Source organism: Rhinolophus hipposideros (genome assembly GCF_964194185.1).
Source record: "Rhinolophus hipposideros genome assembly, chromosome: 18".
NCBI classification, from domain to species: domain Eukaryota; kingdom Metazoa; phylum Chordata; class Mammalia; order Chiroptera; family Rhinolophidae; genus Rhinolophus; species Rhinolophus hipposideros.
This window is the reverse complement of record NC_138064.1, coordinates 50,372,195-50,393,430: the sequence shown is the minus strand read 5'-3', so window position 1 is coordinate 50,393,430 and position 21,236 is coordinate 50,372,195. Positions and strand designations below refer to the sequence as shown.

At 35.2% G+C, this 21,236-nt stretch overlaps 1 protein-coding gene and 1 pseudogene across 4 annotated transcripts in view; both read left to right on the top strand.

Moving 5' to 3' along the window:
* The window catches only part of COG5 (component of oligomeric golgi complex 5), a 326,514-nt gene that overhangs the window by 238,470 nt on the left and 66,808 nt on the right, over positions 1 to 21,236 (top strand). For all 3 annotated transcript variants that reach the window (XM_081079882.1, XM_081079884.1, XM_081079883.1), the window contains 3 exons: positions 10,827 to 11,031; positions 17,230 to 17,391; positions 19,342 to 19,441. In XM_081079882.1, coding sequence (XP_080936008.1) covers positions 10,827 to 11,031; positions 17,230 to 17,391; positions 19,342 to 19,441 — 467 coding nt within the window. The remainder of the gene's footprint in view (positions 1 to 10,826; positions 11,032 to 17,229; positions 17,392 to 19,341; positions 19,442 to 21,236) is intronic.
* Positions 5,134 to 5,718, top strand: LOC308510301 (signal recognition particle 14 kDa protein-like; annotated as a pseudogene). The gene has a single exon. The product of its transcript is annotated as a signal recognition particle 14 kDa protein-like (transcript).

Here is a 21,236-nt window from a genome sequence, read left to right as displayed (position 1 = left end):
TGGATATTGTAAAATTATTTGAAACATTTAGGTCCTTTTGAGTCTTACTTTTAAGGTTTATTAGCGAAACCCGAGCAGTGTTTTAGTCTAGGGCTAATTATTTCCCACTACCTGAGGCAATATTCTTCTTAGTACTCTAAAGAGTCTAAATTATGAGGTTTTCCAGCCTGGCTTTTGAGAACAGCTACCCTTCCCAGTTTTGTGTAACAGGTATATTTTCTCTAATCCTTTGCATAGTTTTACCCCCCCAAACTCTGGAAATTTCCTCATATGCATATGCTGATAGTGCTTTGCTGAATACTCAAGGTGAACCATTTGCAAATTTCTGCAGTTCTCTCTTTGTGCAGCTCTCTGCTCTCTGGTGTTCTGTCCTGTGAACTCGAGTGACTTCTGTCTTCCTGATCTCGGGGCAGTAGTTGTAGACAAGTCTCTCCCCTTCCTATGCCGTAGCCTGGAAGCTCCTGCTAGCAAATTAGCTGTGGCAATTTGTGGGGTTCACTTGATTTGTTTTTCTGTCTCTCAAAGATCACTCTCTTTATTGCATGATGTTAAGTGTATTTTATTTGTTTGTTTATTTTTGGTTGTTTTAGATAGAAGGGTAATTCTATTCCCTGTTACTCCATCTAAGCAGAAGTCTCTCATTTAGTTTTAAGAACAATGATAAAAATACATTTCAAAATATTGAAGGTGTGTATATGTTTAGTGGTACTGTCATTTGTCTTTGGTCATCTGCTTTCTTATTTCTCTTAACAATTGCAAACCTTTGACACTCCACATGCCCTGCTTTTTCCCATCCTGCTCACTCTCAGTAACCAACCTTATCTCCTGGGTCATCAGGATGAATAATGTCATTAAGAAACTCAGTATCCTGTACCTTCCCTCCCAAAAGAATCTTATTTCCTCCCTGTGGGCCTTCTTCTTTTTCAGAGCAACCCACTTGTGACAGCCTGCACGCTGGTTTTGTTTGCCCCTTTCTCTCAGCAGTATCATTCATACTTTTCTTTTTTTTCTATCTTGCATTTCTCGTTTTTAAAAATTTCTTTCTTTGAGATATAAACCTATTCAAGTTGCTCTAATCTAATGAAAACTAAAACAAAACTAGAGAGTTCCTCTTTAGTTACTGTTTATTCTCTCTTAATCCAAACTTCTCAAAAGAGTAATTTGCATTTTTTTGTCTTCTTTTTCATATTGTTCATTTCTCAATGAGATGTACTCTGGTTGTCTTTCACCATTCTACTAAAATAGTTCTCATTAAAGTTAGCAGTGACCTACCTCTTAATTACCAAATACAGAGGATGTTTTTCAGTGCATGCCTTACAGGGTCTATCTGGCTTGTGTAGTCAGAGAAGCTACTGAGTGGAAGTATAATACTTTTAGGCAAGGGAAAAAAAAAACAAACCCATTAATATTTCACATTCAGAGTAGTCTGTTACTTCTAATAGTGTTATTACTTTAAAAACTCCTTTTGGGAGAACTCCAAGTAAGTTGTTTGGAAAGCACCTTCCTTTTATGTAGCACATACAGTCCCTGAGGTATACTGTAGTACTTAAAATTATATGCGTAGACACGCAATATTAAGGAAACGCAACCATCTGCAGAGTTGAAGATTCTACACAATGTAACAGATTGTCTAAGCAAGTAATATTTTGGCAGAAAATATCTAAAGGGAAATTTTCCTAGTTAGGAACATGTTCTTTCTTATTATAAATGTTCATGCTTGGTAAAAAGAAATTCTAGGTATAATAAGATATAATCTAGGAGTTTGACAAACAATGAACTCACTTTATTCAAAAAGTCAGGGGCCTGAGCTTTTCACCATGAAGATTCAAAATAGCTTCTGTAGGAAATCTACTGCTGTAATTATCAATGGGTGATAATTATTTCCAAGGTTTCTAATCTTTATGTTTGTTAAATATTGTAGTTTTCAGGTAATAATGCTTGTTCCCCAGTCTGTTGAGTTATGATACATATTTTTAAGTCTCAATAGAAACAAACAAAATAAACACTACCACTTGGAACTCTTTCAAATGAAAGCATAATTCGTTGTAGTTGAATGATTTTCCAAGAATGTCTCCTATCCCTTTGCTGTATTTTCTCCATATTTCATCACTTTCTAATATTTCATTTTATTTATCATATCTAGACCCGTCCCCTTCCACCCCTTACCAGAATGTAATCGCCATAAGACATGGAATACTATTTTGGTTATGGCAATATCTTGAATGGCTAAAAGAGTACCGAACACACACCTTTAATAAATGCTTATCGACTGAAAGGAAGGAAGGAAAAGAGGGAGGAATCAAGGAAGAAAAGATGCCAGTTCTCTTTTTTAAAAGCTTAAGAATTTAACAGAGGAGGAGATGTGATAATGGAAACAGAGGTCAGAGTGATGTAATTGCTGGAAGGGGGGACCACAAGCCAAGGAATGTAGGCAGGTGGAGAAGTCCAGGAAAAACTCCCCTGGAACCTTCAGAAGGAACACAGTTTTGCTGGTACCCTGTCTTGGGCTTAGCGAGACCAAATTTGTTAGAAAATCTCAAGAACTGAAAGATAATACATTTGTGTTGTTTTAAGCCACCACGTTTGTGGTAATTTATTACAGTAACTGTAGGAAACTAATATTGGAGGTGATAAAGTATGTGTATGTTCAGCTTTAAGTAGATACTGCCAAAGTGTCTTCACATGTTGTTATACCAATTTAAATTCACATTGACAGGATATGAAATTTCCAGTTTTTCCGTATCCTTGTCAGCACTTGGTGTTTTCTGTGTTTTTTGTTTTAGCCATTCTGGTGGACATTTAGTCGAATCACATTGTGGTTTTAATTTTTATGCGTGTGATTAATGATATTTATTTTGCTATATGTTTATTGGCCATTTGGATATGCTCTTTTATAAAGTGTTCATTTTCTACAAAATTGTCTGTTGTATTGAATTATAGGATTTTGACATATTCAGAAGTATTTTGTTGGATTCTTTTCTCTCTCTTTGATACTCCAGTTGTATATATGTAGTCTGATCATTTCAATTCACGCTAGGATTGGGTTGAATTTGGGTAGTTGCAGTTTTAATAAGATTCAGTCTATCTCTAATTTTTCCCTTTTCTTGGGCGTGCTTCTCTCAGGCTTTTGATTGAGAAGTTGGAGGGCTTTTGTCTCCTCAGCCCTAAAATACTGAGGTTGTTCTAGCTCTGCCCTCCAGAAGTTTCCAAACAAGCTCCTTAGCCTCCCATTTCATGAAACTTCACAGTCTTGTGAATATCTTCATGAAATGGAAGACCTTCCTGTGTTTGTGGCATAGTCTCTCCCCGCAGCTGGTCTTTGTTTCCTGTAATATGTTTCCACAAATATGATAGTTTACTTCCGCTCTTTGAAGCTTTAGACCTTGTTCCCAGCCCCCCTTACAACTTCATAACTAAATATATCTTCCATGGGACACCTGGATTGAGAGTCCTTAAATTTCAAATTTTTCAGTCCAGTCCCAATAACCACCGAAAGCTTTGCTAGTTTCTCTTTTCTCCAGGAGAGGTTTTCTGCTTGGGCCATCTTAGATTTTTAAAACTATATATGGCTTCTTTAATTGTTACAATGGGAGCACTGGTCTGCCACCACTCTTCTTCCATTACTCTCAGGATACATTCCAAACATGGCTTTTCTGGTCCCTTCCTATCTCTTCAGCATTCACTTTTTTCTTTTGAATTTTCTAAATTAAATTTATTGAGGTGACAATCGTTAGTAAAATTATATAAGTTTCAAGTTCACAATTCTGTATTACGTCATCTACATATCACATTGTGTGCTCGCCACCCAGAGTCAATTCTCTTTCCATCACCATATCTTTGAACCCCTTTTCCCTCTCCTACCATTCCGTCTCCCCCTTTTCCCTCTGGTAACCACTAAACTGTTGTCAGTGTCTATGAGTTTTTGTTTCTTTTCCTTTTCCGTTTTATATTCCACATAAGAGTAAGTCATGTGGTTCTCAACTTTTCATCTCTGCACTTGAACTTTAGTTTTTTAATGAATCATCCTCTTTCTTCTCAGTACTTAGAAATACCTGAAACACATTTATCTTCCCCTTCATCTGGGTAACTCACACTCATCTTTCCAGTCTTAGTATGGAAATGAAGTGTTCCTGACACCTCCCTCCCCATATCACACTCAAATATGGGTATGATATCTTCTGTCTGTTCCCATAAAACTCTCATCTCTCTCTAATTTTATTATTTACCCCACTGCATTGTATTTAGTACTTACCCCACTGCAGTATCTCCCACTTGGCTACAAAGATTCTCTGTGTATTTTGGTTCTATATTATATTCCTATCACATAGCACAGTGTTCAGTACATAATAGAAATTGTGTTGAAATGGATCCTAAAAGTGTTAATATTTAAAGGCTGTAGGAATTAGAAAGTCTAAGGAGAAGCACTATAAAAATACTCTTCATTAAAAAATTAGTAAGTACTTGTAAGTTAAATGAGGACCTAATATAAAGAAACTTCAGAAAACAACAGTATGTGTATATGATAAACAGGGATATGAAAGGATGGTGAAAAAATGTTAGGATGATTATTATAAGATAATAGGATGTCAAGTCATTTTTATTTTTTTCCTTATACCTTTAATTTTTTGCAGTGAGCATTTTATATCATCAGTTATGAAATATAAAGCAATTTTCATTGAGATAAAAGAAGAAAGCAAACACAAGTCTAAGATCCTTATTAAATCCTCTATGAAGATTTGTTTATGCATAAATGTGATCCAGTAGTTATGAAAATGGATAAACTGCTCAGAGTTGAAGAATAGGGTAAGATAAAGAGTTCAGAGGGAAAAAAATCTCATTTATCTCACATACCAAGGTAAATTTGAAATGGATTAAGGAATTAAATGCAGAATATGATACCATTCAAGTGCTAGAAATAAACAAGTAAGTGAGGAATAGGGAAAGCTTCTCTGATTTAATATTTAGAAGCAATGAGGAAAAGATTGATAATTGATTATATTAAAAATTTTACATGGCAGAAAAATACACCTTAAGCAAAATTAAAAGACAAATGACAGACTAGAACAACCTTTGTAAGTTACACCAAAGAAAAGGAGTTATTGATGCTGACAGAGGGGAGCCAGCGGAGCCGGGATGGTGCTGTTGGAGAGCGAGCAGTTCCTGACGGAGCTGACCAGGCTCTTCCAGAAGTGCCGGTTGTCGGGCAGCGTGTTCATCACCCTCAGCAAGTATGGTGGGTGAACGAAACCCATTCCAAGGAAAAGTTCTGTGGAGGGCTTTGAACCCTCAGACAAGTGTCTGTTAAGAGCTACTGATGGGAAAAAGAAGATCAGCACTGTGGTGAGCTCCAAAGAAGAAATAAGTTTCAGATGGCTTATTCAAACCTATTGAGAGCTAACATGGATGGGCTGAAGAAGAGGGACAGAAAGAGCAAGAGTAAGAAGACCAAAGCAGCACAGTGGAGGGCGCCTGATTCCCTGCTTTCCCCAACTAACCACTGAAGTGCTGTTTTGTCTTGGGTTTTTCCTTTTGACCACAAAGCTAGGTTTCTGGTTCCCCTACAATAACTGTTTTCATGTGAGATTAGGGTCATTTTGGATGGGAGAAGGGATGTAATGTTTACAGGGTAGTTTTCAGAAGCCAGTTTATTTTAGATCTGGCTAATTGGTCTGTGTTGCATAGTGTATATTCCTAGATTAAAGTCTCTGTAGCCATCTGTGTGAAGAGGAATGTATCATTAAATCTATCAGCAAAAAAAAAAAGAAAAGGAGTTATTATCCCTAATGTGTAAAAAGTTTCTAAAATGAGTAGTAAAAGGCCAACAACTCTAAAGAAAAAGATGTAGATATCGCTTTAAGTATTTGAAAAGATTCGTAATGTTACCCATAAATCAAGAAACGAAAAATAAGACTACACAGAGACACCATTTCTCATCTATCAAATTAGCAAAAAAATAAAGTTTTATAACACGTTTGGGAAACAGACACTCTCACACATTGTTAATTAGCGTGTAAACCTTATGGAAGGAAGTTAGTGAGTATCTAACAAAATTATATAGGCATTTGCTTTTTTATTCAGCATTTCTACTTCTAAGGATTTATTCCATAGATGCACTAGCAAAAATATGAAAAGACATATTCACAGGTCTATTCACTGCATCATTATTTGGCATAGAAAAAAGTAGAAATAGCCCAAATATTCATCACTAGGAGGTTAGACTGTGGTGTTCCCATAGACTAGAATGCCATTCAGCTGTGGAAAGGAATGAGAAATAGAAGGAAAAAAAGGATTGAGGAATATCTTTGTATACTGCTATGGAGTAATCTTGAAGATATATTAAGTTTAAGAAAGAAAGAAGAAATACGTGTATAGTGTGCTATTGTTTACCTAAGAAAGGGAGTGGGATAAATACATATACATTTTTACTTATATTTTAAAAATGGAACAATAAACCATAAAATCCAGAAACATAGTTTTACCGATATCGAGGGAGGGTATGTATGAAGAATACATTGGTGAGACCAGGGATAAAAGCTAGACTTCTTTAAATATATTTTGTGTAGCTTGAACTTTGAAGTCATGCAAATACTTTATATAGTTATAAAATAAAATTAAAATTAAAGAAGAAATACTAAAAATAAAAAGTAAAATGGATAATCTTAATGCAAGTATGTGTCCAACTGGTGGCAGAACCACACAGAGAAGAACCTCTTCATTTGACTTTTTTACTTAACTCATTTGACTACTTTTTTTTTTTTTTAAATAAAGTAATTTGTTTTTGTAGCCCTACTAGGATATACTTCAAGGTCAAAATCTTCCCCCAAAACCCATGAACTCCTGTCAAGAATCGTGTTATTATTGGTAGTATTACTATGGTTATTCCCAGCTGCTGTATATGTAGTGTGGGGTAAAGTAAGTGAATGATTATGTTGGTATCATAGTGAATCAGGATTTTCAGCACGGGAGAAAGAAAGTATAAAATGGGCGAGATCAACTGAGTAGGTATTTTTTCTTTGAAAACATGTAATTTGATTTACATTCAGTTCATATCTCTGTCCACTGAATGGCCTAGAAATAGTGACCATTTTGACAGTAATGGACCCCTCTGTCATCCATGTCGTGGTTTTTAAACATGATTTCCCATTAAAAGAAACCAGAATCCTTGAAGAAATGGCTGATTCCAGGTCTGGGGCATGAAATGTGCAGGACGATTCTGTAACCCCATGTACTAGGCAGCAACAAAGGTACCAAAGACTGGTAGGATTGTATTGACAGGACTCAGGAATTTGAATAGATACAAGGTCTGACAATTAAGTTTGCAAACTTGTCACAGCCGTGTTGCTAACCTTTTTTGATATCAGAGGGGTTATTCACTATGAATTTGCACCAACTGGATAGTTAACCAAATTTACTGAAAAGGCTGCATGAAAGTACTGAAAAGGCTGCGTGAAAAAGTTAGATGAAAACGACGTGAACTTTTCACCAACAATTCATAGCTCTTGCATCACAACAATGCACCAGCTCACACAGCACTGCCTGTGAGGGAGCTTTTAGCCAGGAAACAAATAACTGTATTGGAACACCTTCCCTCCGAACTCGCCTGATGTGGTCCCCAATGGCTTCTTTCTTTACCTGAAGATAAAGGAAATATTGAAAGGAGGACATTTTGATGACATTCAGGACATCAAGGGTAATATGACAAGAGCTCTGTTGGCCAGTCCAGAAAAAGAGTTCCAAAACTGCTTTGAAGGGTGGACTAGACGTTGGCATCGGTGCATAGCTTCCCAAGGAGAGTGCTTCGAAGGTGACCATAGTGATATTCAGCAATGAGTTATATACCACTTTTTCTAGGATGAGTTAGCGAACATGATTGTCAAACCTCATACATACCAAGGATGGAATAAATTTAGCATCAGTAAGAATAACAATCATAAGAGATTGAAACCCATGAAATATCCTAAATCCAAGAGTTCATAATGATACAAATAAAGTAACACTTACTGGTTATCCTTGATTATGCATAGAGCTTACTCCTTACTTAGACAAAGGATAAATAAAGGGGAAAAAATCAAACATTTTCCCTGCCTTTCCTATGATATCCAAATGATATCTCAAAGAAATCAGACAATTGATGGCAGAAGTGTCTACAAAAGTGTCACCTATAATAAATGTACAAAGAATGTTAAAACATCTTTATTTTGAAATCTCTTGGTGGACGTAGGCAATGATTATTAATGGCTGCTAATATCATGGAAAGGCAAACAGTACACAAGTAGTCTTGTCAGAAAATATAATCTGATCAAACCTCTTATCTATTGTTTTTCAATTTTGATGCACATTAGAATCACTTAGAGAGTGTTTTAGACTCCCAAAGCCTAGGCTACAATTACATGAAAGTTTCTGAGGGTGAGACTCAAGCATCAGGATTTTTTTTAAAAGCTCCCCAAGTTTTCAATGTGCAGCCAAGGTTGAAATGCACTGATTTAGATCCAAGTGATAATTTACAGGAAATACAGAGATCAGAGGGTACAATCAGCAAAATCTAGACTGGGAAACTGTATAGGATATATGACCCAGATTCTTAAACAAAGAATTAAAAGGAATAAAAAGAAACTACAAATCAGGCTTGATGATAGATCAACTAATTATAATATATGGACTATTTATGCGTCCTGAATCAAACAAACCACAAAAAAATCACAAGTCTATCAGGCAAATGTGATCACTGTTAATTTTGTAAAGTATTTATGGATGAAATTATAATTGCTGAACCAGCTGAAACTGGTCCTAGCCTATTTCTTATAAGATACGGAGTTGCTTTTCAGAGACAGTGGAACAAAATTGCAAGTTACGCAGCCAAAGCATATGCAGAGGTGAGAATTTTGACCTTTAATTACACCCAGGACCAGAGTCTCCCCCAATCCGCTCTCTCCCCCAAGGAACCAAAGGACTGGGATGTGCCCTTTCAGAAGTGATGGGTTTGTTGTCCAGGAAGATTGTGCTAAAGTCCTTAGCATGTCTTACCATAAACGGTGAAATTCCAAAGCCCGCCAGCACTTCTGCATACCAACCCACCCATCCTTCTCTGACCTCTTAAATTCCACCCCGAACCTTGGATTGGGGAGACAGATTTGAGCCTTGCCGCCTGTATCCTTGCCAGTCGACCTTGCAAGAAAGCCTTGTCTTTTCTCAAAACCCCGTGTCGTAATATTGGCTTATATAGGCAGTGGGCAGTGAGTCCTTGTTTTATAACAAAATATGTTTGTGGTTTGCTCCCAAATAGTTGGTAGGAGTGGAGAAGGATTGGCTAAGAATACAGATAGCCAAGATCGAGCTGATAAGAACTAAAGCCCTTATTGTATACTTGAAATCTGTAACTTTTATTTTTCAAAATGTCAAGGAACATATTTAAGGCAGAAGGAAAAAACCAGCAAAGAAGAATAAGAAAAACAAATCAGAAAAGTATAAAATCCAGGAGAGAATGACTTAAAATTTTTGCATCTACATTAATAAAGAATATTGTTCTTTTTTATTTGTTTATTTGTTTTCCTGTTATGCTTTTGGTTTTGTTATCAGGGTAATGGTGTTGTGGAAAGAGTTGGGAATTAATGTTTTTCCTTAAATTGTTGCATAGAATTCACCACTGAAGTTATCTGGGTCTGTGTATTTTCTTTGTGGAATGGTTTTTAACTAAAAGTTCAATACATATAAGGCTATTTAGTGTAGTGTATCTATTTCTTCTTTCATGGAAGTTTTCAAAGTTATTGGCATAAGGTTTTTATAATTCCTTTATGGTCCTTTAATTTCTGCTGAACATGTACTGTGGTCATCTCTCTCATTCCTAATATGGCTAATTTGTTTCTTCTGTCTTTTCCTAACCAGTCTGTCTGGAAGTGAGTCAACTTCACTCATTTTTCTCTAAGAGCCAGTTTTTGGTTTCAGTGTTTCTACTGTTTTTCTGTTTCATTGGTATCTGTGTATCTTTATTTTCTTTCTTCTGTTTATGTTGGGTTTTCTTTGCCCTTCTTTTTCTATGTTCTTAGGGTGGAAGCTGAGGTCAGAGGTTTGAGACTTTCCTTCTTTTCAAATATAGGAGTTTATATAAATTTCTCCCTAGTACTCCCTTAATACCATCCCACAAATTTTCTTACGTTGTGTTTTAATTTTCATTCAGTTCAAAATACTTTCTAATTTTCTTTTTCACTGCTTTTATGAATAACGTGAGTTATTTATTTAGAAGCATCTTTTTTGTTCCAAAGTGTTAGGGATTTTTAAAGATACTTTTGCTACTGATTTCTAATCTAAAACTATGCTGGTTGGAGAACATACTTTGTATGACTTGAAACCTTTTCAATTTATTCAGACTTTTTTTTTATGGCAGTAAATAATGTCGATCTGGGTAAATGGTTCACGTGCCCTTGAAATAAATGTATACTTTGCTGTTTTGGATGAAGTATTACATAAATGTCAAGTAAATTTTTCGTGTGTTGTTTAGGTTTTCTATATGCTTACTGATTTTCTATGTACTTGTTTTATCAATTACTGAGAAAAGGAAGTGAAATCTTCAACTATAATTATCGAATTGTCTTTTTTTTTTATGAATTATGTTTCAAAATATGGTCCACGAATGTATGAAATGCAGTGAATGGTCTGGGTAGAACATGCTGTTGCCAGCGTTGTTATAAAAGGCTTCATTAGAACACACCTTAGGTTTGTCCTATAACAGGCTATTTGCAGCAGCATCTTCATATATGGAAGAAACTTTCATATGCTACATTTTATTGTTTTATCATTTATCTAATGCATGTTATTGTTTTGCTTGGCAGCTTCTATGTTTTTGAAACAGGCATTTGAAGGCGAATACCCTAAATTATTACGTCTTTATAATGATTTATGGAAGCGTCTTCAACAGTACAGCCAAAACATTCAAGGAAAGTTTAATGCAAGTGGAACTACAGACCTCTCTGTTGACCTACAACACATGGAAGACGATACCCAAGACATGTTCATACCCAAAAGGCCAGATTATGAGTATGTTTGTTTAATCAAACCTGTTTGTTGGCATGTTAAGAATTGTGTCTTTTATTTTTATTATAAATTGGGAATATGCTAATCTTCTAAATATTTGTAATGACTATTATTATTTGAATACCTTCAAAGACTACAAAACTTAACGGAGCAATCAAACTTAATTGTTAGTTGAGCAGCCTGATTCCTAACTAGGATCTGTTGTAAGTATAATACCAGATAGGGTGAATAGAAGCTAGAGGATGAGCCTATGTGGTCATTACCTTTTAATTGATATTAAAACATACTTGTAATTACATCAGATAGCATCATTACTGATGGATCATTGGCATAAACATAAAAGAAACTGTTGTGTTTGGGAACTATAGCATAGTTCTTATTCAGGATAAGTTCTCAGTCTGGTAAGAAAAAAATGAGTTATACTCAAAATTAAACCTGAAAATCTGTTAGATAACTCATAAAATACAGTATATGTAGTCATACTTAGGAGCCACATTGGAAAACAGCATACCATCTCAGTAAGTTTAAAGCATCCAACTTTTTCCTCCTAAATTCAAAAAGAGTATTATTTTCAAATTTTTGTTTGTGCACCAAATCGATTGATTGACTTGCACACCTTTAAACACTAGAATCTATTTATTTATCGTGATGAGGCTGACTCAGATAACAGCAGATTATTACCACCTACCTTGTAAGAAAAATGTTGGATAGATTCATGAGTGCTATTTAAATGTTTGGTTCTCTTTCAACTTTTTTTTTTTTTTTTTTTTTAATACTTATAGTTGAATTGTACCCACTGCAGTAAGAAGCTCTGACTGGTAAAATACACGAAGTAGAAGTTTTGACTGGTAAAATAAGTGGTACAAGCGACGGCTAGAATGATAGCATGAGACCATAGTATTGTCCTCCTGAACTCTTTTATGCTAAACATGGAGATTAGATGAGAACTCATGCAGAGGGGACAAGAGGACTGAACCCACATGTTTATCTGCAAAGATCTAATAATGTATTAGGATTTGTTTGTTTTTTAGTGTATAAAATAGCATATAAATTATCATTCTATTTTTGTCTTGTATTTAAATCCATTTGTTTATACTAAAAACGTTCTGGCAATATACACAGCAAATGATAATAGTGGTTTATCTCCAGGAGGTAGAATTTTTATTTAGTATTTTCTGCTTTTTAAGTTCAGTGGAGAGGGGGAAAAATCCTTGATATTTTACTAATGGGACATCATTGTCATCCTTTGGAGACTAAATTCAGTAAAGTAGTTGGTGGAGAACAAGGAAGTATGACCCTCAAAATCATGAGGGTAACAAGGAAACAAATGCAGTGGGTTTTAAGTATCCTTTTGAAGTAAGGCAGAGAAGAAAACAAATTTGACCATATTAGCTAAGCCAAAGGAAAGTTGTTTGTTTTTAATGATAGAGGGAGAGTTGAGAATGTTTATAGGTAGAAGTAGCCAGTGAAGAGAGAAAGAGATAGGAGATGCAAGAAAGAAGAAAGGTAAGGAAAAGAAGAAGGCCCTGGGAGAACCAGAATATAGGAGCAAGGTTCAAATAGTAAGGTTAGCTTTACAAATTTTCATCATTCGGTATTATTCATGCTGAGTTTTCAGTAGTGGTAATTGCTCCGAAGAAAATAAAACAATATTATGTGATCGAGTGCCTTATTTACTATACTCATGGAAGACATCTATGACGAGGTGACATTTGACCTGAGATCTAAATAATGTGAAGAAATCAACCATGGAAGATTTAGAGTAAATTTTTGCAGGCAGAGTGAACAGCAAATTTAGAGTCCTTGAGAAAATTAAGATGGGGAAGTTTAAGGAATAGAAAACTGGAACACACTGAATGAGGTAGAAAGGGATATAAAATTGGGTCAGAGAGGAAAGGAAATGTTGATGTAAGAAATGTGCAAACCTATAGAGAATTTTTATGCGTTTATTTGAGCCAAACTGACGACAATTGCTGGAAGCAAAATCTCAATGGATTGAGAAAATGCTCTGGAGAATGGCAGTTGTACAGCTTATTTCATACATTAGCATCAAAGGAGGAGACATAAGAAGGGACTTATATGAAATCCCATTGGTGGTAGATTAAGGGGGTGGGAGAAGACAAAGCAGGGAAACCTCTGGCACTGGATGAAAAGTAAAATGAAGAGACGCATACTTCTTTTATGCGTCTTTTATTGGTGAGTACAGGATAGTTAATAATTAACATTTATAATAAGCACATAGAGGTGCTACTCAGGGAACAAGATGACAAAGTGGTTCTGTGGTCTCCTGCTCTGGTGCAGTGAGTGAGTGTGCCCTGAGGGGTCTGGAAAAGGAGATTACTCTGACATTTCAAAGGTATGTTATTAGATGCAAAAAAACAATAAACAGGCTCACTTAAGGTAAAGATTGACCTTTGTCAGGGAAGCTACAGGCCTTTATGTTAATTCTTCGTATCCATGAGGTCGGTGTATGCTTCCATGTATTTGTATCTTCTTCAATTTCTTCAATGTCTTATAATTTTCCAGTACAGATCTTTTACCTCCTTAGTTAAATTTATTCCTAGGTGTTTTATTTATTTATTTTTGATGCAATTGTAAATGAAATTGTTTTCTCTTTCTGATAATTTTTTATTGGTGCAACTGATTTCTGAATATTAATTTTTATATCCTGCTATTATAGTGAATTCATTTATCAGTTCTAATAGTTTTTTGGTGGAATCTTTAGGGTTCTCTCTCTATATAGTATCATGTCATCTGCAGATAATGACAGTTTTACTTCCTCCTTTCCAATTTAGATGCCTGTTATTTATTTTTCTTGTCTGATTGCTGTGGCTAGGACTTCCAGGAGTTATTGTTTAATGGGAACAGTTGCAGTATGGGATGATGAAAAAGTTCTGAAGGTGGATGGTAGTGATGGTTGCACAACCAAGGATGATTGTCCTTAATGCATAATGCCACTGAACTGTACACTTAAAAATGGCTAAAACCACAAATATTGTATGTATTTTATCACAATGAAAACAAAACATACTAAGCAAATTTAAAACTATATTTACACAAAAATTTAAACACAAATGTTTATAACAGCATTATTCATAATTGCCAAAAGATAGAAACAGTCCACATGTCTAATTAACAGACAAGTGGGTATACAAAATGTGGTATAACCATATAATAGCATACTATTTAGCCGTAAAAAGAAAAATAAAAGTACTAATACATGCTACAACATGACTGAATTTTGAAAACATGCTAAATGAGAGAAGTCAATCACAAGAACCATTCATATGAAAGGCGGGGATAGCACAACCTATAGAGATGCAAAGGTTAGTGGTTACTTTGGGCTGGGGATGGGGAGAGGTGGGTAAAGTGTGATGGCCAAAGGGTATGAGGTTTAATGTTCTAAATTGGAGTGTGGTGATGGTGGCACATATCTGTGAATATACTAGAACCATTGAATTGTACACTTTAAATGGTTGAATATGAATTGTATATATGAATATATGTGAATTATTTCTCAGTAAAGCAGTTTTTTTAAAAAAGAGAATGGGAAAGGAGGGAGTAGATTCAATTTTTCTAAGAAGTTTTGATATGAAAAAGGAGTAAAGCTACTTTTTTCTTTGAGATAATAGGAAAAATCATAGGGGGATAAATGAAATTACAAAGAAAAAAAAAAGCTAGAGAAGTGCCAAGTTGATGAAGGTCATTGTCGGTGGTTTTTGTCTTACTTTAGAGGCAAATGGTCACCTGTAGAGAGTGAAGGGCTGCAAAAGAAGAATTTCAGGTGAATAACTTCAGGTCTCTTAAAATTAAGGGGTTTGTGTAAATGTTTAATAAATGCAATTTACTTTTTCTCTGCAATAGTTGTGCAGTTTAGCAGCAGATTCAGAGAGCATCGAAATAAAATTTTCTTAGTAAGAGCTTTGAAAAGAACGAGAATTAGAAAAATCAGGATGCTAATGAGAGCAGTTTAAAATGGTTGGCTGTGGATAAAGAACGGCATAAAACTGCGTGAACTGATGGAAAATGAGCATAGGAAAGGGATCTGCAGCTTTGATCACAATAAGGGCAAAGATCTAGTTCTTTTGAGTAAAATCTAGCACCTTTATTGATATGTTATACAAAGCCTGGCAGCATTTGTTCTGTTTTCTCTTTGGCTTCATCTTGTACTACTCTCCTGTCACTAAGTGCTCTGCCCCTCTAACTTTTTGGCACACACAGCCAGATAAAGAGCCCCTTCTCAGGACCTCTTCATTTTGTTCATGAAAAGCTCTTACCCTGCAAATCTGTATAACGTGTTCTTCCTTTTCCCTCAGGAACCTTCTCAGTAAGCCTTCCCTTGTTTTAGTGAATCTAAAATTGGATAAAAAAAAACGAGATAAAGACCTAAACATATTCCCTCTGGCTTCTTTGCTTTATTTTTCTTTTAGAACTTATCACTCTATCGTATTCCATATTTAACTGATTTAAAAATTTGTGTGTGTGTGCGTGTGTATTTCTCATTAGCATGTATACTTTAAGAGAACAGATCATTTTTTTAACTGACTTCACTGCTACATTTCCTGCACTTAGGAAAGTGCCTGGCAGATTGTAGAGACATAATAGCATTTGTAGGAGGAAAGAAGTAGGGGGGTGGGGGTGCGGGAAGTTGTCCTCAAGCTTGGAGATCTTAGAATTGGAGCAGTTCAAAATGATGACTCAGATGTGGAAGCTCTATAATAAAACTGAAATAAAGATAGACTTGTAACGCAGGGCACGTTTCAGAAAAGTTACCCACTGTGACACTGTAGCCACCAAGGATCCTTACAGCAGATTTGGAGAATAGGAAGAATGTTAGTACTTAAAATTCAGTGCTGAAATTTTTGTGAAAGAGGGAAGCTCTCAAAGTTGGTAAACGACAGGAGGAAAAATAAGGAAGACATTTAAATAGATGGCATGGACTTTAATAGAAGATTGATTCAGGCAGGTTTAGACACTTCTTTGCTGTCCCCATTGTGGCCTATCTTCATCTGTTACAGAAGTTATTATAGTTAGCACTTTACCGACGTTTCTTTACTAGACTGTAAAGCGCTTTTAATCCGTGTCATTCCAGCATTTAACAAGGGCCTAGTACATAGTATTATCAGTAAATATGTGTTGAGTGAAATACTTACTGAATGAGAAAGTGTTGAGATAACTGTGGAATTATGATGGAGGAACCAAGGCCATTCTGACCTCTAGGTCTTGTCAGTGGGTCAGGAAGGGTGGGAAAGGAGAAAGCCGGGTTTTGTGTGTAACAGAGCAGGTCAGATGTTTTCAAGGTTAATATTTAGGATGGAGGAGGTTTTACTTAACAACAACAACAACAACAACAAAAGACAGTAGTAGTGCTGGTAAAAGGATGATAAACAGATGTGATGTGAGAAGATGTGGATTAATTATAGGCATAAGAAAGCAGATGAAAATAATAGGTATAGAGACTCTTGATAGTAATTGTCAAAGGAAAACTGTAAAACCCGATAATTGGACTGCTCAAGAAGATCAGTGAAGACAATTGAAAGCATGGGAAGACTAAGGAGGAAAGAAGTAATAGGTTAAGTCTTAGTTTGTGAAGAATATTATAAAACAAATGAGCTTACAACTTCAATTGGGAGTATTTATGTGATGGTAGGACTTGCACAAATACTTGTTTTTCCCCCTCATTGTTGTTAGTAACAGTTTTGGCGGGAAGGCTGATAAAAACCTAGCTCTGTTTGTATGCTTCCTTGTCAGTCAGTGGGCATTATGGGGAATGATGACAGCTATGGGTGAAAAGGGCCGAGCTAGTGGATCGGTGTTTGCAGACTTCTGTGTCTGCTTTGATACTCTGTGAAAACAGGATTTGTGCTAAGTAAAAGCATAGCCTCTTTAGAATTATAAGATTTTACAGTGTTATTCTTTGAGTTTCAAGTGACAGACTCACTCCAGTAGATACTGGTACATATTATATTACATTTATACCTAGGATTCATTCATAAATCAAAATGTTTAGTCCTGAATGAATGTTTAATCATGAAATGTATTTCTAACAGTATTTATTCATTTTTAAACACATTTTTTTCTTATCTGTATATAGTTACATTTTATTTAGATTGTTTTTTAAGAAAGGTACTTACAGCCTGATACACTAGCATTTCGTTTTGTGTAACATAAATTCATTGTTAATAAATTTTGTTCCCACAGTCCAGAAAAGGCTTTGAAAGACTCACTGCAACCTTACGAGGCTGCTTATCTATCAAAATCCTTATCCAGACTCTTTGATCCTATCAACTTGGTTTTCCCCCCTGGGGGTCGCAATCCTCCTTCTGCAGATGAACTTGAAGGTATCATTAAAACTATCGCAAGGTATGTATTTGTTACCTAATGGCATGTCGTACAAGGCCTGCCGTGGTGGTTAGTCATGTGTGATAGCAGCACATCTGTAATTTATCTCAAAGTATTCAAGTAATTAGTCCTGCAATTAAATCAAGAGTTTTGCAGTGAATGAGTGCATGCAAAATAAGTACTTGAGATTCCAATTAATAAAACCATTTATATACAGTCTAAAAATAGACTATTCTAATTATTCTTTCTCTAGTGAGTGATGCAAAGTAGACCTAATTCTTTATGCCATAGTAAATTTCTAATATTACACAAGAAAGACAGTACAAAAAAATTTATAAATTGAGAAGCTAAAGCATAGAGGTTAATGTTTTTTATCTTAAATTCAAAAAGTACTTCATGGCATACACAGGATTATAATCCTCACTAGCCTACTCCCGTTTGCTATTTTAAGCTTTCTAAAAGAATGTGACAGCTTTTAAAACTCTCAAAAAGGGAAGGTATCCTAGCAGAGGTGCCACCTGAACGTTTGCAGACAATGTAATTATACTGTTGCCTTTAGATATTTACAGTTACCAGATTGATTTGCAGTTAAGACTATCTCAGTTCCTGTCACAGCTAACAAGTTGTCATAACAATGGTCTGTACATTTAGATGAACATTTTGAAGAGTAAAATAGTAGTTAAGCAATATAGGACCAAGGTATAGAAATGTCTAGATTCTTTTAGACTACAAATTTGACGATGGTGAATCTGAGGCATGTGAGAATAAGACTAAAAAGCTCCAGGTGTAATATACAGAAGCTTTTCTTCAGCTACAAACATACCTATACACTGCCTAAATTGTCGAATATCTTGATCCTAAATCTCTCCACAATTATCTTGATTTTCCAAAAGCCTGACTCTAGATTTTTTTGACCCTAATGTGTTTGTTATCTGTTTAGCATGGTAGTGACAAAAATAGTCCTAGATTCAGCTTGATCTCTTTGACCTGCTTATGGGAATATTAAAGAGGCACCTTTCCCATTCCTCTGTGCCCCTTGACAGTGCTGTAATCAAGTATGGTGTGCAGCTTAAAGAAGCATACTTACATCAGTGTTTCATAGAATTGAAAAGTGAACATTAATACAATTAGGTCTCACTATTATATGAAAGAGCATTTTTTGTCCCACAAAGTATGCAGTATTGTTTCAAAGTCCTGTATTTTCTTCATAAAGAGAATCTGGCAAGTGCCGAGATTTATTCTGCCACTTCAGAGACAATAATGACTTTTCCTGCTTTCTTCCTGTATGTGGGTTTTTATGCAATTTTTAACTCTTAGTATTCTTCCTATGGTCTTTGCATGTAAAGTTGTTTTGATTGTTGTTGGTAGTTAGCTCAATTGCCCCAGTTAATTCAATGTTAAAGTTGAAAATAACCATGACAAAGAAATACTTTAAGAATTCAGATTTTAAAATTTCAAATTAAATTTTTGTTATGGTTTTAATGTACTTGAAAAGTTACTGTGCATAGCTGGAATTGGCATGATTCCTATAGAAACAGAATATCTTTATGTGTCATGTGTAATTTATATTTTTAGCCTGTGTGCTTTCAAGGTCATCATTTCCATCCGAGAGCTGTCATTTCCTTGCAGATGTCTGTGATATGTAGTGTCTCTAATTGCACTTATCAGTATTCTCAAAAGTGCTACTTTTAAAATCAGTACACAATTTACTCTCTAATCACAGCCTGAACCCACACATGACGTCCTTTTATTAATGAGAAACTGGTCATTAACCAAGTCATCACAAAGCACTTTTTTCTAATGCTGAATTTAGGAGGGAAAATGAAACAATGCAACCAATTTTTGGAAGCAATGAGTGAAATCTATAAAAAGAATCACCATATTGGTTATCAGTTTTAGGTTTATGTGTTGCTCTTTACTTTGTTGATGAATTATGCTGCTAATAATTAAGTCTGTTTTTGTTTTCTCCAGTGAACTAAATGTAGCTGCTGTTGATGCAAATCTCACATTAGCTGTGTCAAAAAACGTGGCCAAGACCATCCAGTTATACGGTGTAAAATCAGAGCAGCTCGTAAGTGATACTCCTGTCAACTTTCATGATTGTGTTTAAAATTACTAATTATGCAGTCAGTGCTTGACTATAAATATTGAATTGACTGAGTTTACTGGCATTTTTACTTTAATGAACTTTTGAAACTTTCTGATGAATTTAAACCAGAAAAAAATGTGATGTTTATTTTTTAAAAAAAAGGCCTTTTTACCACTCAATGCAGGTAGGTTTTATAAGACATTTTTAAAAATTCATTTGCCACTTTCTGGGCTAATTATATATGTTTTAAAATAGAATTATTTCCTATTGATTAAATTTTCCTTTCATGTGACCACTCACTCCAGGTGTTCAGGCACTGTTACCTAGTTTGAAATTGACTTGAACTGTTAGAAAAGGATTAGAGGAACTGAAGTGCTTAAAATTGTAGTAGAAAAATGTTGATTAACTTTCTAAAGGTTCTGACCCCAGAGCATGGAAGTTTAACTCTAAAATTATTCTATTTGACAATAAAACAATAGCTATATATCTGAATCATATCTTAATTCTGTACATTAATGTTTTAAAGCACACCTTTAACTGGCTTATATACTATATACTCATATATGCTAACTGAAATCTAAAGAATAAGGCTTTAGTATTTTTAACTGTCATTGATAGATTAATTTTAGAGAATGTGCCAAAACCTGATATCTCTATTATCTTTATAGGGTAGCCAGCCATGTTTCCATTTAGTCTTTCTGACTGCTCCCAACTGAAGTATCATAAAATGAAGTAATTTGGTTTTCCTGGTTTTCCTAGTAGTTCCAGTTGGTTCTGGAATAGTTTTTAGGGTAGGTTAGTAACAAATTGAACTGAAAGAATTTGTTTAAAATGATCCTTAATGATAACAGTCATATCCTGAGGCTTCCTACTTTCAGATCCGAAGGATGGCCAGACTTTGTTTGCATATTAACTCGGAGCTATTTTCCGTTCAATTGTTCCTGCAGCCTTGACAGAGAAGTTCAAGCATCTTTTTGTAAACTTTTGCTTATTGAAAACTGGCCCTACAGAGATCGTTGGCGCTCTTTGTAGGTAATGACGTTGCTGGAGGCTCGCAGGGATGTCCAAGAAAGGGCTCAATCCAGAGCAGCGGTGACTGGGTTCTTGTGTCCATGCAAGAACGAATTCAAGAGTGAGGCAGATGCAGGAAAGCGAAACTGATTTATTGAAAATGGAAGTACACACTTGAGTGGAAAGAGCAGGAAAACTCAGAGAAGAGTCGGGGAATAAATCGCAATCAGGGGTATTTATCCCTCCCTGAGGGGGAATTGGTAACGTCCCATTGACGTGGTTCATTCATCTCCTTCCCCTGGACAGTTTATTTCTATAAATGAAATTCAGTATTATATCCAGTAGTTTACTGTAATTACTGAAAATGTCAGGAAAATAATGCTTATGAGATGGTCCCACCTGAGGACATTATTATAAGGAAGAGTCAGCATATGTTTATAGGAAGTATTTTGCTTTCTTCGGCAGGAGGAAGCATTGGTAATGTAACTTGTGACGTCAGTTAAAGCAATTAATGGCAAAAAGTGTTGACAAAATTAAAATATATCAACAAACATCTAATTGAATTGATAGTTAATCAAATAGTCTGTGACCCTAAATTACTCAGGCCCACCAAGGATTCTATGCTAAAGGTTAATAGAAAGTCAGTCACTGACTTTAAAAATTTTTAAGTGATTTTTTTTTCCAAAGTAAATTTACTTTTCAGCTTTTATTTTAGCATGTAAAGAAAGCCTAAGCATTAAGTCAGAGTACAAAGCATCATTTATTT